Source organism: Stegodyphus dumicola, chromosome 1 (assembly GCF_044657685.1).
Source record: "Stegodyphus dumicola isolate Sdum_Otavi_A_Nest chromosome 1, ASM4465768v1".
Classification (NCBI taxonomy): domain Eukaryota; kingdom Metazoa; phylum Arthropoda; class Arachnida; order Araneae; family Eresidae; genus Stegodyphus; species Stegodyphus dumicola.
In genome coordinates this window covers 54170050-54187375 of record NC_140768.1, presented here as the reverse complement: position 1 = coordinate 54187375, position 17326 = coordinate 54170050, and the positions used below count along the sequence as shown (strand labels likewise).

The 17326-nt window shown below is 31.8% G+C and overlaps 1 protein-coding gene across 2 annotated transcripts in view; it reads left to right on the top strand.

Moving 5' to 3' along the window:
• Positions 1 to 9727, top strand: part of LOC118187570 (uncharacterized) — a 34255-nt gene extending 24528 nt beyond the window's left edge. For both annotated transcript variants that reach the window (XM_035357820.2, XM_035357819.2), the window contains exons 3-5: positions 3908 to 3997; positions 4986 to 6464; positions 9334 to 9727. In XM_035357820.2, coding sequence (XP_035213711.2) covers positions 3908 to 3997; positions 4986 to 5090 — 195 coding nt within the window. In that variant the 3' untranslated portion in view covers positions 5091 to 6464; positions 9334 to 9727. The remainder of the gene's footprint in view (positions 1 to 3907; positions 3998 to 4985; positions 6465 to 9333) is intronic.
• Positions 9728 to 17326: the final 7599 nt, after the last annotated feature.

Sequence of the window (17326 nt, the reverse complement as noted above, 5' to 3'; positions counted from 1 at the left end):
GTTCCTCACTTTTATTCTCTTAAACTAGCTGTCGAGGAACCTAGCGAACTGCTAAATGAATAATCGCTTAAGTCCAAGAATAGAAACGTAAACTAAAGAAGAGTTAATTACTCTTTATTTGCTCAAAATAAGATTAAAAGCCAGGGAACTATCAAAAGACACGTAATACCGCCGAGGGCAGTAACAGCTTAGAAAGACGTAGCCCAAAGGCAAACGCGCGCTATCCTAACTCTCTCTGGCGAATTCAGTGGAACTTTACTTAAATACTATTCTACTTCTCATTTGAATTTAACGCGATTCTAAAACCTCATTGAGGTAGGGAGTTGTAAGCTGAAGCTAGGAGAGACAGGGAAGAGGCATACACGTAAAATAACTGTTATAAAATTAAAATATACCTTACAGGCTGATTAGAAGTAGATCAGTGATTGTCTGACGTTGCAAGATGGATAAATGTCGACTGTTCCGTAATAAGCCGGTTGTGCAACCAATTTCTAACCATCGTTTTAACCTTTCAAAGACTTACCGAAGATAGACCAGTAGTTACCAGTTCTGCAGATGACCGATATTTGCCACTTACTGCACATCGCAACTGGTCTGCAACTCCATCTCAGTTTAGATCCGCTTTCATTTCTGTTACAGGAAGGACAGTACACACAAGGCTTCATTAACGACATCTTTATGCTAGGCGAATGGCATTGTGCGTCCCTCTTATCTCTTGCCACCAAAGTGAAAAAGAAAATGAAAAAAATCATGAACGATATCGACTTTAATCAGTTTGTTACTGATCACGGCCGCTTTCCACAAAATTTATCAAGATTTGGTGTTCAGAATAATTCATTCTATCAAACTTGTAACGTAATAGGTGACAAATGTATTTTCTGGAACCATGTGAACTAACTGCTGGTCTCAGAGAAGATTTTGAAATTGACAGTGAACGTGTTTATTACAGTAAGAGTCAACATGTCTTCCTTATTTTGTTTGTGCATGGGGAAAGGGTATGTGCGTGTGATTTGTCCCTGCTTGGGATTATATTTTCCCTTTAGTTTGTTCTCTTTCATAATTTTTTTTGTGAGTTTTTTCCCCTTCTTTGTGTTCTTTTGTGTGCTGCAGCCAATTTTTGGCTATAAAGTGAATTCATATTAGGCGGTTCGGGCTGTGTTCAGATTCTAACTGACTAACTAACCTTCCACCACCAGAGGAAGCATTTGATTTGGGTACGTAATCATGTAATCTGGGTGGAAAATCAGTGGAGGTATGTTCTGTTCATTCACGAGTCTCACTTTGCTTCACAAATTGTTTCTCGCGGTGCTTACATATACAGAGAAGCAAACACTACATATCTTTTGTCAAACATGTTGAGAAATGATACTTGTGTAAGAGGTAACGTATGCTGTGGGGATGAGGTTTGGGGAGGATTATCTTATGTAAACTCCAAAACAGATCACTATGTATTACCGTATGGGATTCTCAATACTTAGAGATGCAGAGATGATATGCTACATTCTATTGTTTGTTTGTGTGTTGTCATAATTTATAGTATCTTCATCTTGCAAGCAGATAATGACCGCTGTCATTTCTTTCACTATGCTCGCACTTCATTCCATTTGGATTATAGTTTCTTGACGAAGAAAATATAATCCAAATGGAATGGCCAGTAGGTTGTCCCAACCTTATCACATTGCTCGTGTGTGGGACATTTTCGTGAAGCATGTTGCTGAACTCCAGTCTTCCCTTTTCAAATTCTTGATGGGTCTAGAACTGCTTTACATGATCGATGGGCCTTTCTCCCCTTGAAGCTCATTGCGAACATCATAAACAAAATGAGACATCATAAACAAATGCTCACTGTCTGGCCTTTATTGCTGTTTTCGTTGACCATACTTACTAATGAGAAATCGTTCTGTATTTAATTTTAATGTCCGAATTTAGAAAATTTTTTATGTTCCTGCTGATATTACAAAATGTAAATATCCTGCATAACATTTTCTTGGGCTTTTTAAGTTACAAGTGATATAATAAATATTGTCACCAAGTATTGCCTGATTTGCTTGCATACTTTCTGAGTTATCATCAGTTTTCCATCGGTTGCGTAACTTTTGGAAATTAGTATATTTATGGAACCATCTTAATCTAGTTATCGTATTCTCTTATGCTTGGTTTTGCGCTGTAAGAAAACTAGAAGATATGTTGTTTGAATTCAGAAGAGTGTGCAGTTCATTTAATGACAAAATTCTTAAAAATGAGGATGAAACAATGATGACCAAGTTACGACACGCATTTCAGCATTGACCAGAGTGACACATCAGTAGTCATCGATACTGTACTAAGAAGTATTCTTTTTATATGTAAAGAGATCAGATTTTGCATTCATACAAACAGGAATTATTTTCATATCATTATTATTATGCACATATAATTATACAGGATTTATAATTACACAGGATTATACTATACAGGGTTTGGCGGTATTGTTTTGTATTGAACATATAAATAATTATTTTATAATTGTATCTAGAGTAAAGAATGTGTAATTTTAGGATTGGGAACTTTCTAGCAGGGTCAAATCACACATTTTAAGAAATCGGAGCTTGAAATACCCATCGCCATAATTAAGATAAGATCCATTCTTGACCCACATATAATTTTTTCTAAGATAATTTTAGCTTTTTGAAAAAATGTTCAAAACTTATTTGCTTCTAGCAACTTTTTTCTCTTGATAATAGATTGCTTACTTACAGATAATACGATCTGCATTATGTCTTATTTTGAAATGATGTCTTTTTTTTATTTTTTTCCATTATTCACGAGAAACGATTACATTCATGGATACGGGTATTTAAACACGTAAATTTTCTTCTTTTACGGAAATGTCTAAAAAATTAATAAAATTATTTTTTGTCAATTCTTGACTAAATTACAGTTTTGAGGCATTAAAATATTGTCCAATGACGATGCCTTTTGCTATTCTTTAAATTACATGTTAAAAAATTAAAGGCATTAAAAGTTTTCTGCCTTCTCCGTTATATTTTATTAATTTCAAAGAATAGCCAGCATGATTTACTTAGATCTAAAAGAAGAGCCCCTCCTTCAATTTTCTTGAAAAATATGGATTGTTAAATATTTTCTTAAGTGAGTTTCTAATATTGTTAGAAATAATAATAACAATACAATAAATTAGTGTTTGTTTCTTAAATTAAAACCTCAAGAATAATTGCCATTTATTTTAATCGTTTTTTTATTTTCATACGTATATCTGAATAATTTATTACACAATAATACTAACTGAAAAGATTGATATATCACAAAAATCTCATGTATGAAATACAAGCATTTCTTCTAAGAACAATAGTTTAATGCAGTAGATGACGTAATGCCAAATTTATATTCTGACAAAGATTTCAAAATATTTTATTTTGAACAAAGTAATGCTACAATAGTAATTAAAATATAAGAAGAAAATTTATGTTTATCAAACTTCTACTTTAAAGGAAATGCTCTAAATAATATTGAATATACTAAACAGGCATTTGAAAAGCTTAAAGAAATTTTTCTTCAAAATTTCTATTTTACTGCCTTCTATGATTCTTTTCCTTCCCACATATTACATTTGCACGCTTTAGAACATATTTTAAATGTGAAAAATTGTTTACAGTCGGAAAAAACTGAAAAATTCTATCGATCTCCCATTTAAGTTTTCCAAATTCGAAAAATTCAGTGGGTATCTAAAATGGATTTGAGAACATAAAGTTATTAAATTTCAGTTCTTGAAAATATATTATAAGTGATTTATGATTTGTGTTCATCTTTATACATTATTTAGTACAATAAGGAGAAAAATTTGTAAAAAAGATAGCATATATTCTCTAAATATCTTTAGTGATAGATGTAATATCATTTTTTTTTTCAGGTTAAGCTGTTAGTTTCTCAAACTGCTGTAAAACCCAGCTCTGCCACAGCCTGTCAATTCTTTACTCTGTCACGTCCATTTTTTTTGACAGTAGGTATACTTTAACATTAATCCTGGGATAGAGAGCTTCAAATTTATTATTTATTAAATAACAATATTTGTGCATTTAATATTTCAAAACTTCTCTTTTGTGTTGAAACTTGTGAATGCATCGAATTTTAGCCCTGTTTCTAACGGAAGTTTAAAACACCACACTGAAAATATTGTTTTATTACCTGTTACATTTCGCGTGCATCAGTTTGAAAGTAATTTGATTCTTAAAAAATTTCTTTTTTGAAAAATTTAATAAATAATTGTTTATTTAATAATTCTGTTCATAATTTTAAAACCTTCTGTTACAAATGTTTTGGCAGAAAATATAAAAAAAATCTTTATTTGGACATTTTTTCCTTTAACCGCAGAAAATGTTTTGTGAATCGCTTTTCTTGGCAGCATCACATATTTCGCTGATCTTAGATGTTGGGATCAAAGGTGCTATTGGACAAGAAGGTCCTTGCACCGATTGATTATTGTAATACGAAGTAATAATACTAATTCTATAAATCAGCTATATTTTGATTAGATAAATATTACATAATTATGTAAGGCCCTATTTAACTTCAGTAAAACATATTGATTTTGTGGAATCTTGTCTGGCATATATACGATCAGCGTTTGATAACCTTTATATACAGAACTGTTCGTTAGTCAGAAACACATCAAAGCCATGATTTTGTGTTGACTAGAGCTACAGCTTTTGTAAGTCCTCAACATGTTTGCTTCCCGGTAGATTTCAATTACTATTTCATCTATTCATTCACATTTGAGCTTTAAATCAGCAACAACTGTGACAGACATATTAACAATCTACTTAGAATGATAATAGTATATACCCGTAAGAAAATTCCATTACCTGTCTTTTGTTCAGCGGGCGCATGACGAAAGTTATTTTAAACAGACATTTTTAAGCATTAAAATTTGGACATTATTGAAATAATTTTGAACTGTAATTAATGGCCATTTTTGTTTCTTCTTTCAGATCGTTGGAACTACTTTCACCTGTCTTGTTGTTTTTCTTCAGGTGAAGACTGACCCAGCAAAATTCGCAACTGCTGGTAACGACACCTCACTTTCTGGTTGCTAAAAGTAGTTTCTGGTTTAATTGCTGAAGAAATGATACTCCATGTTAATTTTGTAACTGAAAACGTTTTGAAAGTTTGAATCATTTCCTTTTGTTCTTGATGAAGAAGCATGTTGTCGAAAAATAATCTTATGTGGGAATATTATTTGCCTAAACATGGAACACAATTTTTTCTACGACTCTTTGTAAAAAAATTAGCATTTCAAGAAAATAATTTGACATAAATTGTTGAATATAAGATTATTTGATACTAAACGATAGGCTAATTTAAGTACTTTATTTTACTGTGAAATGTTTATTAATGTAAAGTAAATCATTAAGTTTGAATAACATGTGAAGCAGATGAAAATCATGTAATGCGGAATTACCGAAATACTACGGTCTTCTCAACGCACTTAAATAACTTTTTTGTTATCGCTAAAATATAAAGGTAATCAAATGTTAAATGTGTGAAACTCATGTGCAAAGAGAAATAAGAGATTGTAAAACTAGTTAGGTAAATATGTGTAGCAGAAGTTGACGCGAAGAATTATAAACTAATATCTTATGTTACTTATACTAATATTTATTATTCTTAAAACGAAATGAAATCAGCTATGATGCTATGATCTAATGAGTGTGCGTTAAATGAAATAACTGCAACTCAAAATTCTTCTTTTTTTTTTTTTTTTTTTTCTTTTTTTTTTTTTCTTCAGTATAATGATATTGAGTCAAATATGCAAGACAGTTGCAGTCCTGTCGCCACTGTTTGTAAATTCATTTACTTATCTTCTTCCAAGTAATTATTGCATACTAACAAATCACTGCATAATAACAAGCTATTATTAAAGATATATGTTATTAAAAATGAAATTTGCAAACTTTTAAGCCCTACTTTCACAAAATTTAGAGACCTAATTACTTTGCTTATTTTTTATTTATCTTGTCACTGTTGTAAAGATAATAAAATTTAGCAGTTCCAGGTCAATAACGTCTCAATCCAGGTACTGTCTCTAACGTAATTAAGACTATAAAAAGTAAGCAGTGTCATGTAAACTGACTGCGACGATTCAATGGATACAGAGGCAGGGAATTCTTTCCTAAATCTATTGTTAAATTCATGAACTTGCGAAATAGTGGGAGTTCTATTTTCGTCGGAAGAGCATAAAAAACGTCCTTGAGTTTTTAAGTGACGGAGTCATGTTACTGGAGCATGCAAGTCCAAGCACATACTGAGCTCGCAGAAAATGCCCCCAGTTTAAGTTGGGGTATATAAAGATGTACTCCAAGTGAGGGTATCAACTTCGATCTAACAGCTACAATCAGCTCCAAGAATTGAGTACAGCTCAGCTGCGGCTTTCAGCTTAGTCTAAAGAAAAGCATTCGTATTTCACTATGGTATGTATTCTTCCATATAATTTTAACTGTTCAATGAATCAGTTGACGTTCTTATAACTGTATTCTGTGTTGGCTTATAAATTTGTGTAAGTTATAGCATTACTGAAATTAGCACTATATTTGAAATATATTTATATGAAAGTAGCACTATATGTATTTGCTGTAGCACTTTATTGGAAATGCAAATGAAGTGAAAACAAAAATCAGAAACTTCATTTAAATATGTTAGTGGTTGGTTTTTATTGATGAAATATTTGCGTTTTTGTTGGACGGTTAAGATATAGTATGATAATGAACTAAATAGTTAGCTTACAAATTTGGTTATTCTTATCTAGAAATAATAATAATATTATAATTATAAATTTTAAAATGTAACTATTAGTATTTATTTTAAAAGTTTCTGAAGGGCATTTACTTCAAAAGTGAAATTTTATCTAAATTTCAAGTAATTACTAAAAATTGGAAATTATATTTCATATTTGCGTTGGCTGAAAACTTGTAACATTTATTTAAGAATACGGAAGATTTCGATTAACATTTTTACGATAATGACATAACCAAATTACCAGTATATGTTTCTAATACTTTCTTTTTCCTTATATATGAATGTTTTGCAGTTTTTTTTTTCAAAAGGTTTGACTTTTAGAGAACTTAATAAATTCAGAAAAAGTTACGTAATCAATTAAATTTCTGTTTCATAAATTTAACATTTTCTATAAATAATTTTTTTTAGACATTATCTAACAAGAACGTATTCAGTACTTTAAATTTTACATCAGATGAATCTAATTTATTATTTACTTGCAATCGGAATGGAATTAAATATGAGGAAGTGTTAAATGTATTACAAAATTAAATGCTTTCTAATGTCAATACCAAATGATAAATTTTCAAAAATACGAAGACAGGAAAACTTAATTTTAAATCTTTCTTACCTAGTACCTAAAGAAGCCGTAAATGTGAAATAAATACAAATCCAGACAGCAGTATTTTGGTATAAATAATATAGTCTATACCTTCAGATGATGAGTAAAATTCTGTCTTATAGTACTTTAAGCAGTTTCTTTAACGCTTTCAACTGATATTCACTCCTGCTTCTAATTTCCTTCTATTTCTGACCTATATCAAACTCGCTAAAGAGAAAATAATCACTGCGAAGTAATTTTTCCTCTAGATTAATGTGATAGCATTTCAAATTTTAAGTGTTATTGTAATAAAAATTTACTTTATATTTGACGCAGTTATTAAATTTATTATAAAATGTTGATATGATCATTGTGAGCTATTTTGTTATTACACAGGCTGCTTGATGTAACTAAGCCAAAATACGCAAGGCCTGTATGCTAAGAATGGAATCCTTTCCTAAGACTTTCTTACAGGAATCGCTTCTGCAGTGATGCTATACATGGAGAAATAAGGAAATTTCCCATGCATTTATCCTTTTTATAGGGATTCCAATCTGGATTGAACTACTAGTGCTCATGTTGAATATTTTATCCATTCTTGGATCTCTTACTGTGTAACTAATACATAAATCTATTAAATATTCACAGAAGTAGTTAACTGTTTGTTTTTGGACTTAGGCCTTTTGCTTAAAACATTTTCCCTGAGCTTCAAATTCGCAAAATTTAGCACATGCAAACCCCCTGAGTCAACAATTGATGGGGTGGACTAGAGTGAAAATATAAAACGACATTATTAGTAATAAAACTGAGCTTATGATGTTGCTTTGCGTATATCATAATAAAGCAGACAATTTTTTAAGAAATCATAAAAGTACGGTTAATTCATAAAAATATGCAGACAGTTTTAAATATGAGGTTTCTGGCAACACAGCATCATGAGTTCACCAACAACAGTGGCCCTGCATATCTATTAAAATAACATGTACATATTGGAAGTAGACATAGACAAGAAGAGTAATTAATGTCTATAAATTTACTGAAAATTGTAAGTAGTAGAATTTACTTCACTAAATAAAGAAGAAATTTTACACACATATTAAAAATGTGCAGAACAAATTACATCTACTTACAACAGTCTACTCTGCTAGATTGTTGTAAGCACACTGAAAGAAAAATTATTAATAAATTGGTTTCACACTATAATTCATAAAATATTTTAGCTGACCGTTGAGACTAACCAAAACATGCTGGGAAATCGACTTGTTGGCCTTCCTCGTTTTAGCGTAAACTGACTGTATCAAGTTTGATACATTTATAAATAATTTTTTCTTCTAATTCTGGTAGCCATTTGTTTTCCCTTTGTGCCTGTTATATCGATTTGAATCGTATATTAAGCTATCTTAAAATATAAATAAACTACTTTTTACAATAAATGACACCGTAAGTCGCATAGATTAATTAGTAAACGCCATTTATTTAATTCGTTTTATACTTGTCCAAACTTTTGTTATTTTACAGTAGCTTTACATCCCTGATGATTTCATGCTTTCCTTCTACACCCACTTAACATCTGAAATTATTAATAAAGTGCGTGTTTAAATTTTAACTTTACACATAAAAATAATGCACTTCTTTTTTTCCCAAATTATATTCTTAATGTCTTTTCTGATGTTATACAAAAATTTAACTTGTAAAAATTACTTTTATTTTGAATTTTAAAGCATTTGTGGCTAAGGTCTCACACATAAATTCTTCATGCCGCTACAGATAATGAATAATAAGTAATTAATTCAAATATATAATGGGAATGAACAGAAAAGTTGTAATTAAAAGGACATTAAAAGGACGATATAAATTCTTCTCTTAAATTACACTTTCCTCTCACCAAAAACATTTGCGAATAATAATTGCCTTATTTTTCGAATTTTATTATAATAATATTTTTAAATTTCCTTGCTTTGCAGAAAACTTCTCTGATTGTCTTCGCTGTGGTTTGCATCGTGCTGCTGAGTACATGTGCCGATGCTAATCCAGTCCCAGAGGTGGAAGCACGCCACCATCACCACCACCACGGACACCACGATCACCATCACGGACATGATCATCACCATGATCATCATCACGACCACCACCACGACCACCACCATGACCACCATCACGACCACCACCACGATCATCACCATGATCATCACCATCATCATGGACATGATCACCACCATCATCACGGACACCACCATCACCATGGGCACCACCATCACCACGGACATCATCACTGAATTGTATCTAAACAACGTGATATGCAACTTCAGAAAATGTAATAACGAAACTGGTAATAATAAAGAAATAATATCTCTTGAATTATTGCTTTGTGTGTGAAATATTCAATTAATTGCTGTAAAATAAAAAAAAATGTGCAACATTTTGAAATATAAAATTCACAATTCTTCTATGCCAGTTTAAGTTAAATAAATTCTTCATCGGATAAAAGATTCGAAAAAAGAAGAAAGGTGGAGTTGAAAGATTCCAACCTTTGAGTTACAACTAAAAATGAGGAACCTTGAGAACTGGTAAACAAATAATCGCTTAGTTCAATAGACAGAGATCAGAACTCAAGAAGGATTAAATGCCCTTTATTATTCAAAATAAATTAAACAGTCGACATCTTCGTTTACAACAAAGCCTCCACTCGGGCTTGAACTCAGAAATACTAAGAAATAAAACTTAACTAAAAAGATATAACCGAAGCTATCAAGATTGTGAGTCAATTATTATTTGTAAATGTTTTTGGTGAAAGGAATGTGTAATTTAAGAGAATTTATATCGTCCTTTTAATGAGCTTCTTTTCTGTTGATTTATATATTTGAATTAATTACTTATTATTCACTATTTGTAGCAGCATGAAAAATTTATGGGTGAAAACTTTGCCACAAATGCTTTAAAATTCAAAAGAAAAATTATTTTTACAAGTTAAAGTTTTGTATAACATCAGAAAAGAGATTGAGAGTATAATTTGGAGAAAAAAACGCATTATTTTTATGTGTAAAATTAATGGGAATACTTACAGTGCTGATAAAGAAGTCCAGTATATTATGCCTTCTGTTGCTTACATTTGGCCGATAAGTTGACTCATCAGGAACGCAGAGAAATACTGGAGTACTAGTGACATAATGATGGATCATGTGACCGTTTCTGTTAGTGTTATAGCAACCCCAGTCAGAGTGCTTAGCGTTGATATCTCCCTCGAGAATTGTCTCATAGAAGAATTTAAAAAGAGTGTCCATATGAGTTTCACTGAGAATATTTCCAGGCGGGTTCTAATTACAACCTTAATGTCCTTGCCACAAGGTAGTTGATAGGTGTGGTACTTAATTGCTTTACTGTCAAGTAGGGCTGTCACTTGACGATGGTGAAAACTTTGACGTGAAACTCATTATCCGCTTTCGTTTGCGCTTTGAAGTCTTGCAGCTTTGCATCATCTAGAATTTTTGTGATTTAACTCCATGTGAATTTGCAGTCCTTAATCACGACTGGAAGAAGGTTTGAACTTTGCTCCGGGAATTCGAAGTTATCATTACGTGATTCACAGGAGTCTTGTGCAAGCTCCTGATTGGCAAACTGGGCGGTGGCTGTGTTTGGCTTCTCATCGGGTGCGGGCCCTTGGGTTGGGATTTCTTCCTGTCTTTTACACGGCTTATTACCAATAGAAATTAATTCCTGTGGTAGTGGGCGTAGATCCCTGTATTTTGCAATTTTCGAATTATTGCTTTGCATCCTTTTTTGAGTAACAGTCTCTTTCAGAGGCGGAAATTCATTATCGGCAGGAGTGGGCTTCTCGGAAACGTCTCTCAGTACAGAGAAGCGGTTACTGGCTGTGATTATTGGAACTGGAGGGGAAGTTGGACGAAATTTACGCTTTTTGCTTTGTTCCTGAAAATCCATATCTTTCACTGAGTTATCAGCAATGTCCTCAGTAGCAGCATTGGTGGAAACAGCTTGCGCGGCATCATTTCTGTGGTCGTCATTTCCGAGTCCGTGAGTCCAGGGAAGAGGTTTTGCTAAGCTCGCTAAGCCTCTGGTAGTCAGCAAATAATTTCCGGATAAAATCCATGGTAGCGGAATCCAAAAGTCGGCAACGTTACTAGCAGTAACAATCCAAGAAAGCGGCCGTTAAGACACACCAGGCCCTTTCACAACACAGCGCCAAGAACCGAGTTCAGGCACCAACCTACTATATTACCTTAACAGCAGAAACAGGCAAAATTACAAGTTCTAAAAAAGAGAATAACCAAGTTGAGATGTTAACTCAATCGATCTAACATCCAGGTCACTTGTTTGCTCATTTATAAAAAATTGCGAAGCACATGCGCTCTAGTTACGTCGATGTATGCCACCTGTTAGTGATAAGTTTCTCTTTCAAGAAAATATAGGAAATATTTATCTGGACATCCTATATATAAATACGTAAAGATAACTGTTATGCAATATATGTTAGTATAAACTCAACTTTAATACTTCCATTGTGGCATTAGAGAACATATTTTACTTAACTTCTAAATAATAAAGATTTTAATCTGTAGTGTTTTTAATATAAGTTGAGAAGGCAAGTCAAGAAAGATGACTAATAAATTTTTGTAATGTAAAATGTTAACCCCAAAAGGATTTGAAAGAACTGTCATTTAAAACCTACTGGGAAGTTTACAGAATAAAGTTTACTTGAGACTGACAAATTATGCTACTGTAATACTAAAAATGCAAACGCTGTCATCTTTTAGAGATCCTTGAATGTAGGATTACTAGAGTTATTTATCTGAAATGAAAATATATCTAGAAGCATTATGGGGGAAAGTGCAGAATCAACCACTGCTTGGCGCGTTTTTAAGAATTGCACATACTCGGTATCCATGTGCACATCGACCTATTTTCACTTAAAAAAATCCCAGAATTGCACAAAAATGGCATTGTGCACTCCCTTGACTTTATCCATGAACACATCGACTTATTTTCACTTAAAATGTCAAAGAAAATTGACAAAAATCCAGTCCTTACTCTTGTAAAAAGCGCCAACCAATAAGTGGGCGATTCTGCACTTTACTCGCATTATATAGTAAATAGCTCATTCAGCAATCACGTAATTGATAGTTCGAGGAAATTAAGATTATTGTAAACTAATTTCCTCGAAGTCTTATTGTTTTGGAACAATTTTTAAAATTTCGAGAAACGGGTTTCTAAATGTGTAATGTGAAAGAAAATTATTTAGTTTTAAATATATTCCTTCATAGGGTCAATTTGTGTTTGATATTAAAATGTCATTCCCGAATAAATTTGGCGTAATTCCAAATAACAATAAACGACACTTTACATCACATTTATCAAATACAAAGTGTACTATAATGCAATGCTATGTATACTTGTGCGAAGAATTTTACGAAACATAAATGACTATTCCAAGCATTAAAGTTAAACACAGTACGTTTATTCTTGTTCGATTACGCAAGCGCCAGTTAAAATTTTGCTAGTAGATGGGCAATGATAATGGAATAAAGGTAATCAAGTACCCCAGATTAAGTCTTCTTGCTGGAAAAAGTCCGAAAATTGATGGATGAAAGTTCTTTAAATATAAAGGAATTTCTATTCGATTAACTAATTTAACATAATGATTAGCCTCAATTTAATTTTTTTTGGAACACATACAATCTTCCCGTGCACCAGAAATACCGTATTTGCCGGCGTATAAGACGCATTTTTTTCAATATTCATACATAGTTGTTGCACTTTTATTGCACGATTTTATTGCATATACTATTAAGCATATAATAATGAGGTCTTAATAAGTTTGCTTTATACAAGATATTGTTGTTTTCATAATGAGAGTTTGATTTTCCTACTTAAGTAAGAAAGAGCCTGAAATTTGTAATGAAAGAATTGGATTTTTTGAATTAATTTTTCTAAATGCGTTTTGAAAGTAAATGTTCTGTTTATTGAAACATTGTAACGTTAACTAAATGTCGGAAGGGAACAATCACTAAGATCTATCGGAAAAAATACAGTACATTTCGCGGATTTATTATTAGCGAGTAAATATTAAGTTCTCAATTTACCATAATATGAGATCTTCATGCCATTCTAGATAAAAGTTTGATTTTAAACAAAGCGATTTGTTTTTAACTGCTTGCTCACAAACTTAAATTTCAAGAAAATTATGTCGAAAAACTTTTAATAAAACCTCAGTGAAAACAATTTCAGATTATTTTCGTAGGTTGTTAAGCACATTGTTTCACAGGGAAACAATATCTATACCTCCACGTGCAAATGATTCACAAATAAGACATATATGATCTACAGATATGATGAAAATATTATGAATAAGTATTTGACCGAAAAACACTAAAAATCTCACTTGGGAAAGACAAAAATTAAATGTTCTTGCTTTTTCTGCCTCTTTTATTGTTTTATTTATTTTTACTTTTTTATATTGCTTTACTTTCTACACGTATGTGAGAAATTTGTTTCATTATTATTAGCTCAGAAGGGGATATTAGTTTCGAACCGCCATTTTGCGTTGAATAACTATAAAGGATGTATCACTTTTCAGATTGTTGCCACCAAATATTATCACCCTGTATTATATTTAAAGAAATTAAATAATGAATAATCTGCATGAATATATGCATGTTTCTCGCGTTGTGAAAAAAAAACGGTAACTAGAGAAATCAAATTTTGAATAACATAGTCCTCCGCCTAATAAACATGTGGGCCAACACATGCCCATATGTTTATTGTATCATGTTTGTTGTTTATTCTCTGTATCGGGAATTCTAAACGTACACTGCTGTTTTTAAAATTTTTGTAATTTTTCTCTTGAATTGTATATGGCCTAAGTGCGAAGAAAATTATGTTTAATACAAATAATAAAGCTAAAAAGACAAAAAAGGGGTTAGTAGAAGTGAGAGTAACAGAAGACTTGTAGACTGCGAGCTCAGCGAGAGCGTGAAAAACCTTAACAAACCTTCTTTGGTGACCGTTAAAATCTGACACATTTCGGACTTTTTTTTCTTTCTTTTTACTTGGTATTCTTGTTTACTCATTTTATAACTCTGTTTGGGCAAATCACGTCTAAAAATAAATAAATAAATTCAAATTGTGTGCTTAAAATATACAATAAGAATATACAATAAGAATAATAAATATACAATATTAAAATATACAATAAGAATTCTTAACTGTAGTCTTGCGATGATGCCAGATTTCAGAATGATGTTGTAATAGGGTCATTGGATGAATGCAAACTAAGCCTATTAGACTAATCACGCGATCATTAAAATTTAATTAAAGTTTCTGCCCTAAGGATTACGTTAGGTAGCTCAATATACAATTAAACATTCACGTCCAATGCAGAGCTTCACAATGAATCTCTCAGTGTTGTGAAACGAGATAATTAACATTCGGAGAATGAACACCAGAGAGACTGCGTTCTTTATATTGTTATAATAATTACATTAACTTATGAAAATTAGATATAAATATTAGGTATAGCTATACCATACAGATGAATTTTTGTTCATATTTGTTTTTCCTATGAGTACGTTTACTTCAGTTTCCCCTAAATTAAAATTTCTTTGTCAGGTTTTTCTGAACTTTCAGGTCGATCGCGTTCAGATATTAGGGTTTGGGAAAATTGTTGTAAACCTGGGAACATGAATTTCGCGTATATCCAAACAGAGCTGTCTGTAGTTGTAGACAATTTGTTTTCAATTTCAGATAAATAGAAATAACTAAACCGATGTTTCTCTTCTAAAAACACTTTATAACACTTTTTAACATTGTTAGAAATAGGTATATATAGAAGATTTAGACATTCTACAAACTTATAAGAAATGTGTTTGACTCCGAAGAGTGGAAAAAGTCATAAAGAAAGAAATTCCTTTTCGTGAATAAAACAACATTTGGTATACTAGAAGGGAGAAAAGTAATCAGTTCAAAGTGAAATATTTACCTGATGGAAATATTGATCATTTGGCCCAGTCAGAATGTGTGGACGTCTGGGAAACATTCTTACCACACAAGAAAGTTTCATTTAAAGAGAAATGTCCTGTCAGCAGAACTGCGTTTCTGGATGAAGAAATGTTTGTCAAGAAGCGGTATCGGATGCTAAAGATAGCTGAATGTTGAATTAATAGAGAGTAAATTAGAAATCATTTTAAGAAAAGCAACGAAATTTGAAGAAATATCACCAGCCGAAGCAAAGACATGTTCGGGCAATGGAAAGTTTGGTTTGGTTTGTTTGATTATGGTAAAGCACACGAGAGCTACTTGCCTAAGGGAAAGGGTGCTTTCGTGTAGAACGTTCTAAGAGAAACTAGTTCTTATCCACTTTGCTCAAGGGAAAACCACAGAACATCCATGCAGCCGGCCCGTTCGCCAAAATGCTAACCCGGGTAGAACTACCAATATTCAATGACTGTACCACTCGGCCACTGGTGGAGGGGCAGTTCTCAAAGAAGAAATTTCTTGGCAAGAAAGCAACAAATAAGAAAGAAATTTAGTCCATCAAGAAAACCATCTGCCAAAGATTTTTCAAATCAAAGCATAAAATACCTTAAAAAATGAAAATGAATCTCAGTAGGCCATAAAGAGGAGAGAACTTGCCAAAGAAAGAAAAGAGTGTAAAAAATAAATGAATGTTTGGTAATTGACATTTTATGAATATTTTCATTAATCACTATTATGGGCTATTAATCTTTGATTATTTCCTATGTATATTTATTTGATTAAACAGCATTTGTAATCTTTATATTTTAAAGCTTAGTGAAAACAAAATTGCAGAGAGTATTAAGTTTAATTTTATTATAGAAAAAATATGTTGTGTTAGGTATTATTTTTTATTACAATATAATTATTTTTTTATTTCTCGCGACTGGCTGCACTTTAACAATTTTTAATCAGTTAATTTTTTATCACATCTTACCACATGTGATTGTTGGTAATGTATCTTTCAATTTGTTGTACTTTCGATTAATTCAGTAAATAGGTAAATTAAAATTTCATTCTTTGCGAATCCCTAGGTATTCATGACAAGGCATGTTTCCAGGGTCTTCCTCAGCCAGTGAAATGTAGTATAAAATTTGCTTATAATCTTAGATTCATTGCAGAATGCACCAACACGCATAAAAAATGAAGTCTTCATCTTCTTCAAGCCATTCTCTCATTTGTAATGCATAATTACTAGACTCACGACTGAAATATCAATATCCTTTGCAGCGACATGTTTCAACTTCTAACATTTCAGCAATCTGGTCATCCTTTCGTAGTGAGTGATTTAATTTATGCATTCTAGAAATAAAAGGTAGCTAAATTTATCAAATATTTTAGTTACATTACATGAAAATTATATATAATTTTAAATAAGATTCGTTCTTATTAGCAATATTACACAAATGTCGTAAATGTTACTAATAGGTAGCATAATAGTTGGAATAAAACAGCTTTCGTGTAATGACCAAAAGCTGTCTTATACACAAAAAAATCAACTGAATGAAGTCCAGTTAGTATTTAAAATTCACGAATTTGCCACGTACAAAAATTATTTTTACTGTGCTGTTGCCAGACATAATGTATTCCAGTAACTTCAGTTGTAATAATCAAAACAAAGTTTAAAAACAACTTATCCTTTCAGCAATAATGGAAATAAAAGATGGAATAATTCCCTTGTTCAGTTGACGTTTGTGGTGAGTTGCAATACATAAACAGTTTTCTTCTAAAAATACTTTCTTACTTTTTAGTTCCTTGTACTTAGTAAAGGAAGTATTGTAACCATGAAAAATTTCGGGTATCATATTTCAACGAAAATATCCATTTTGAACGCTCTCGAATCCTTTTCAACTATATTTTTGCATGACATGTGTACGTACGGACAGAAAACTTCTTGCCCCACTGGACGCTTTCTTCCAAAACGAATTG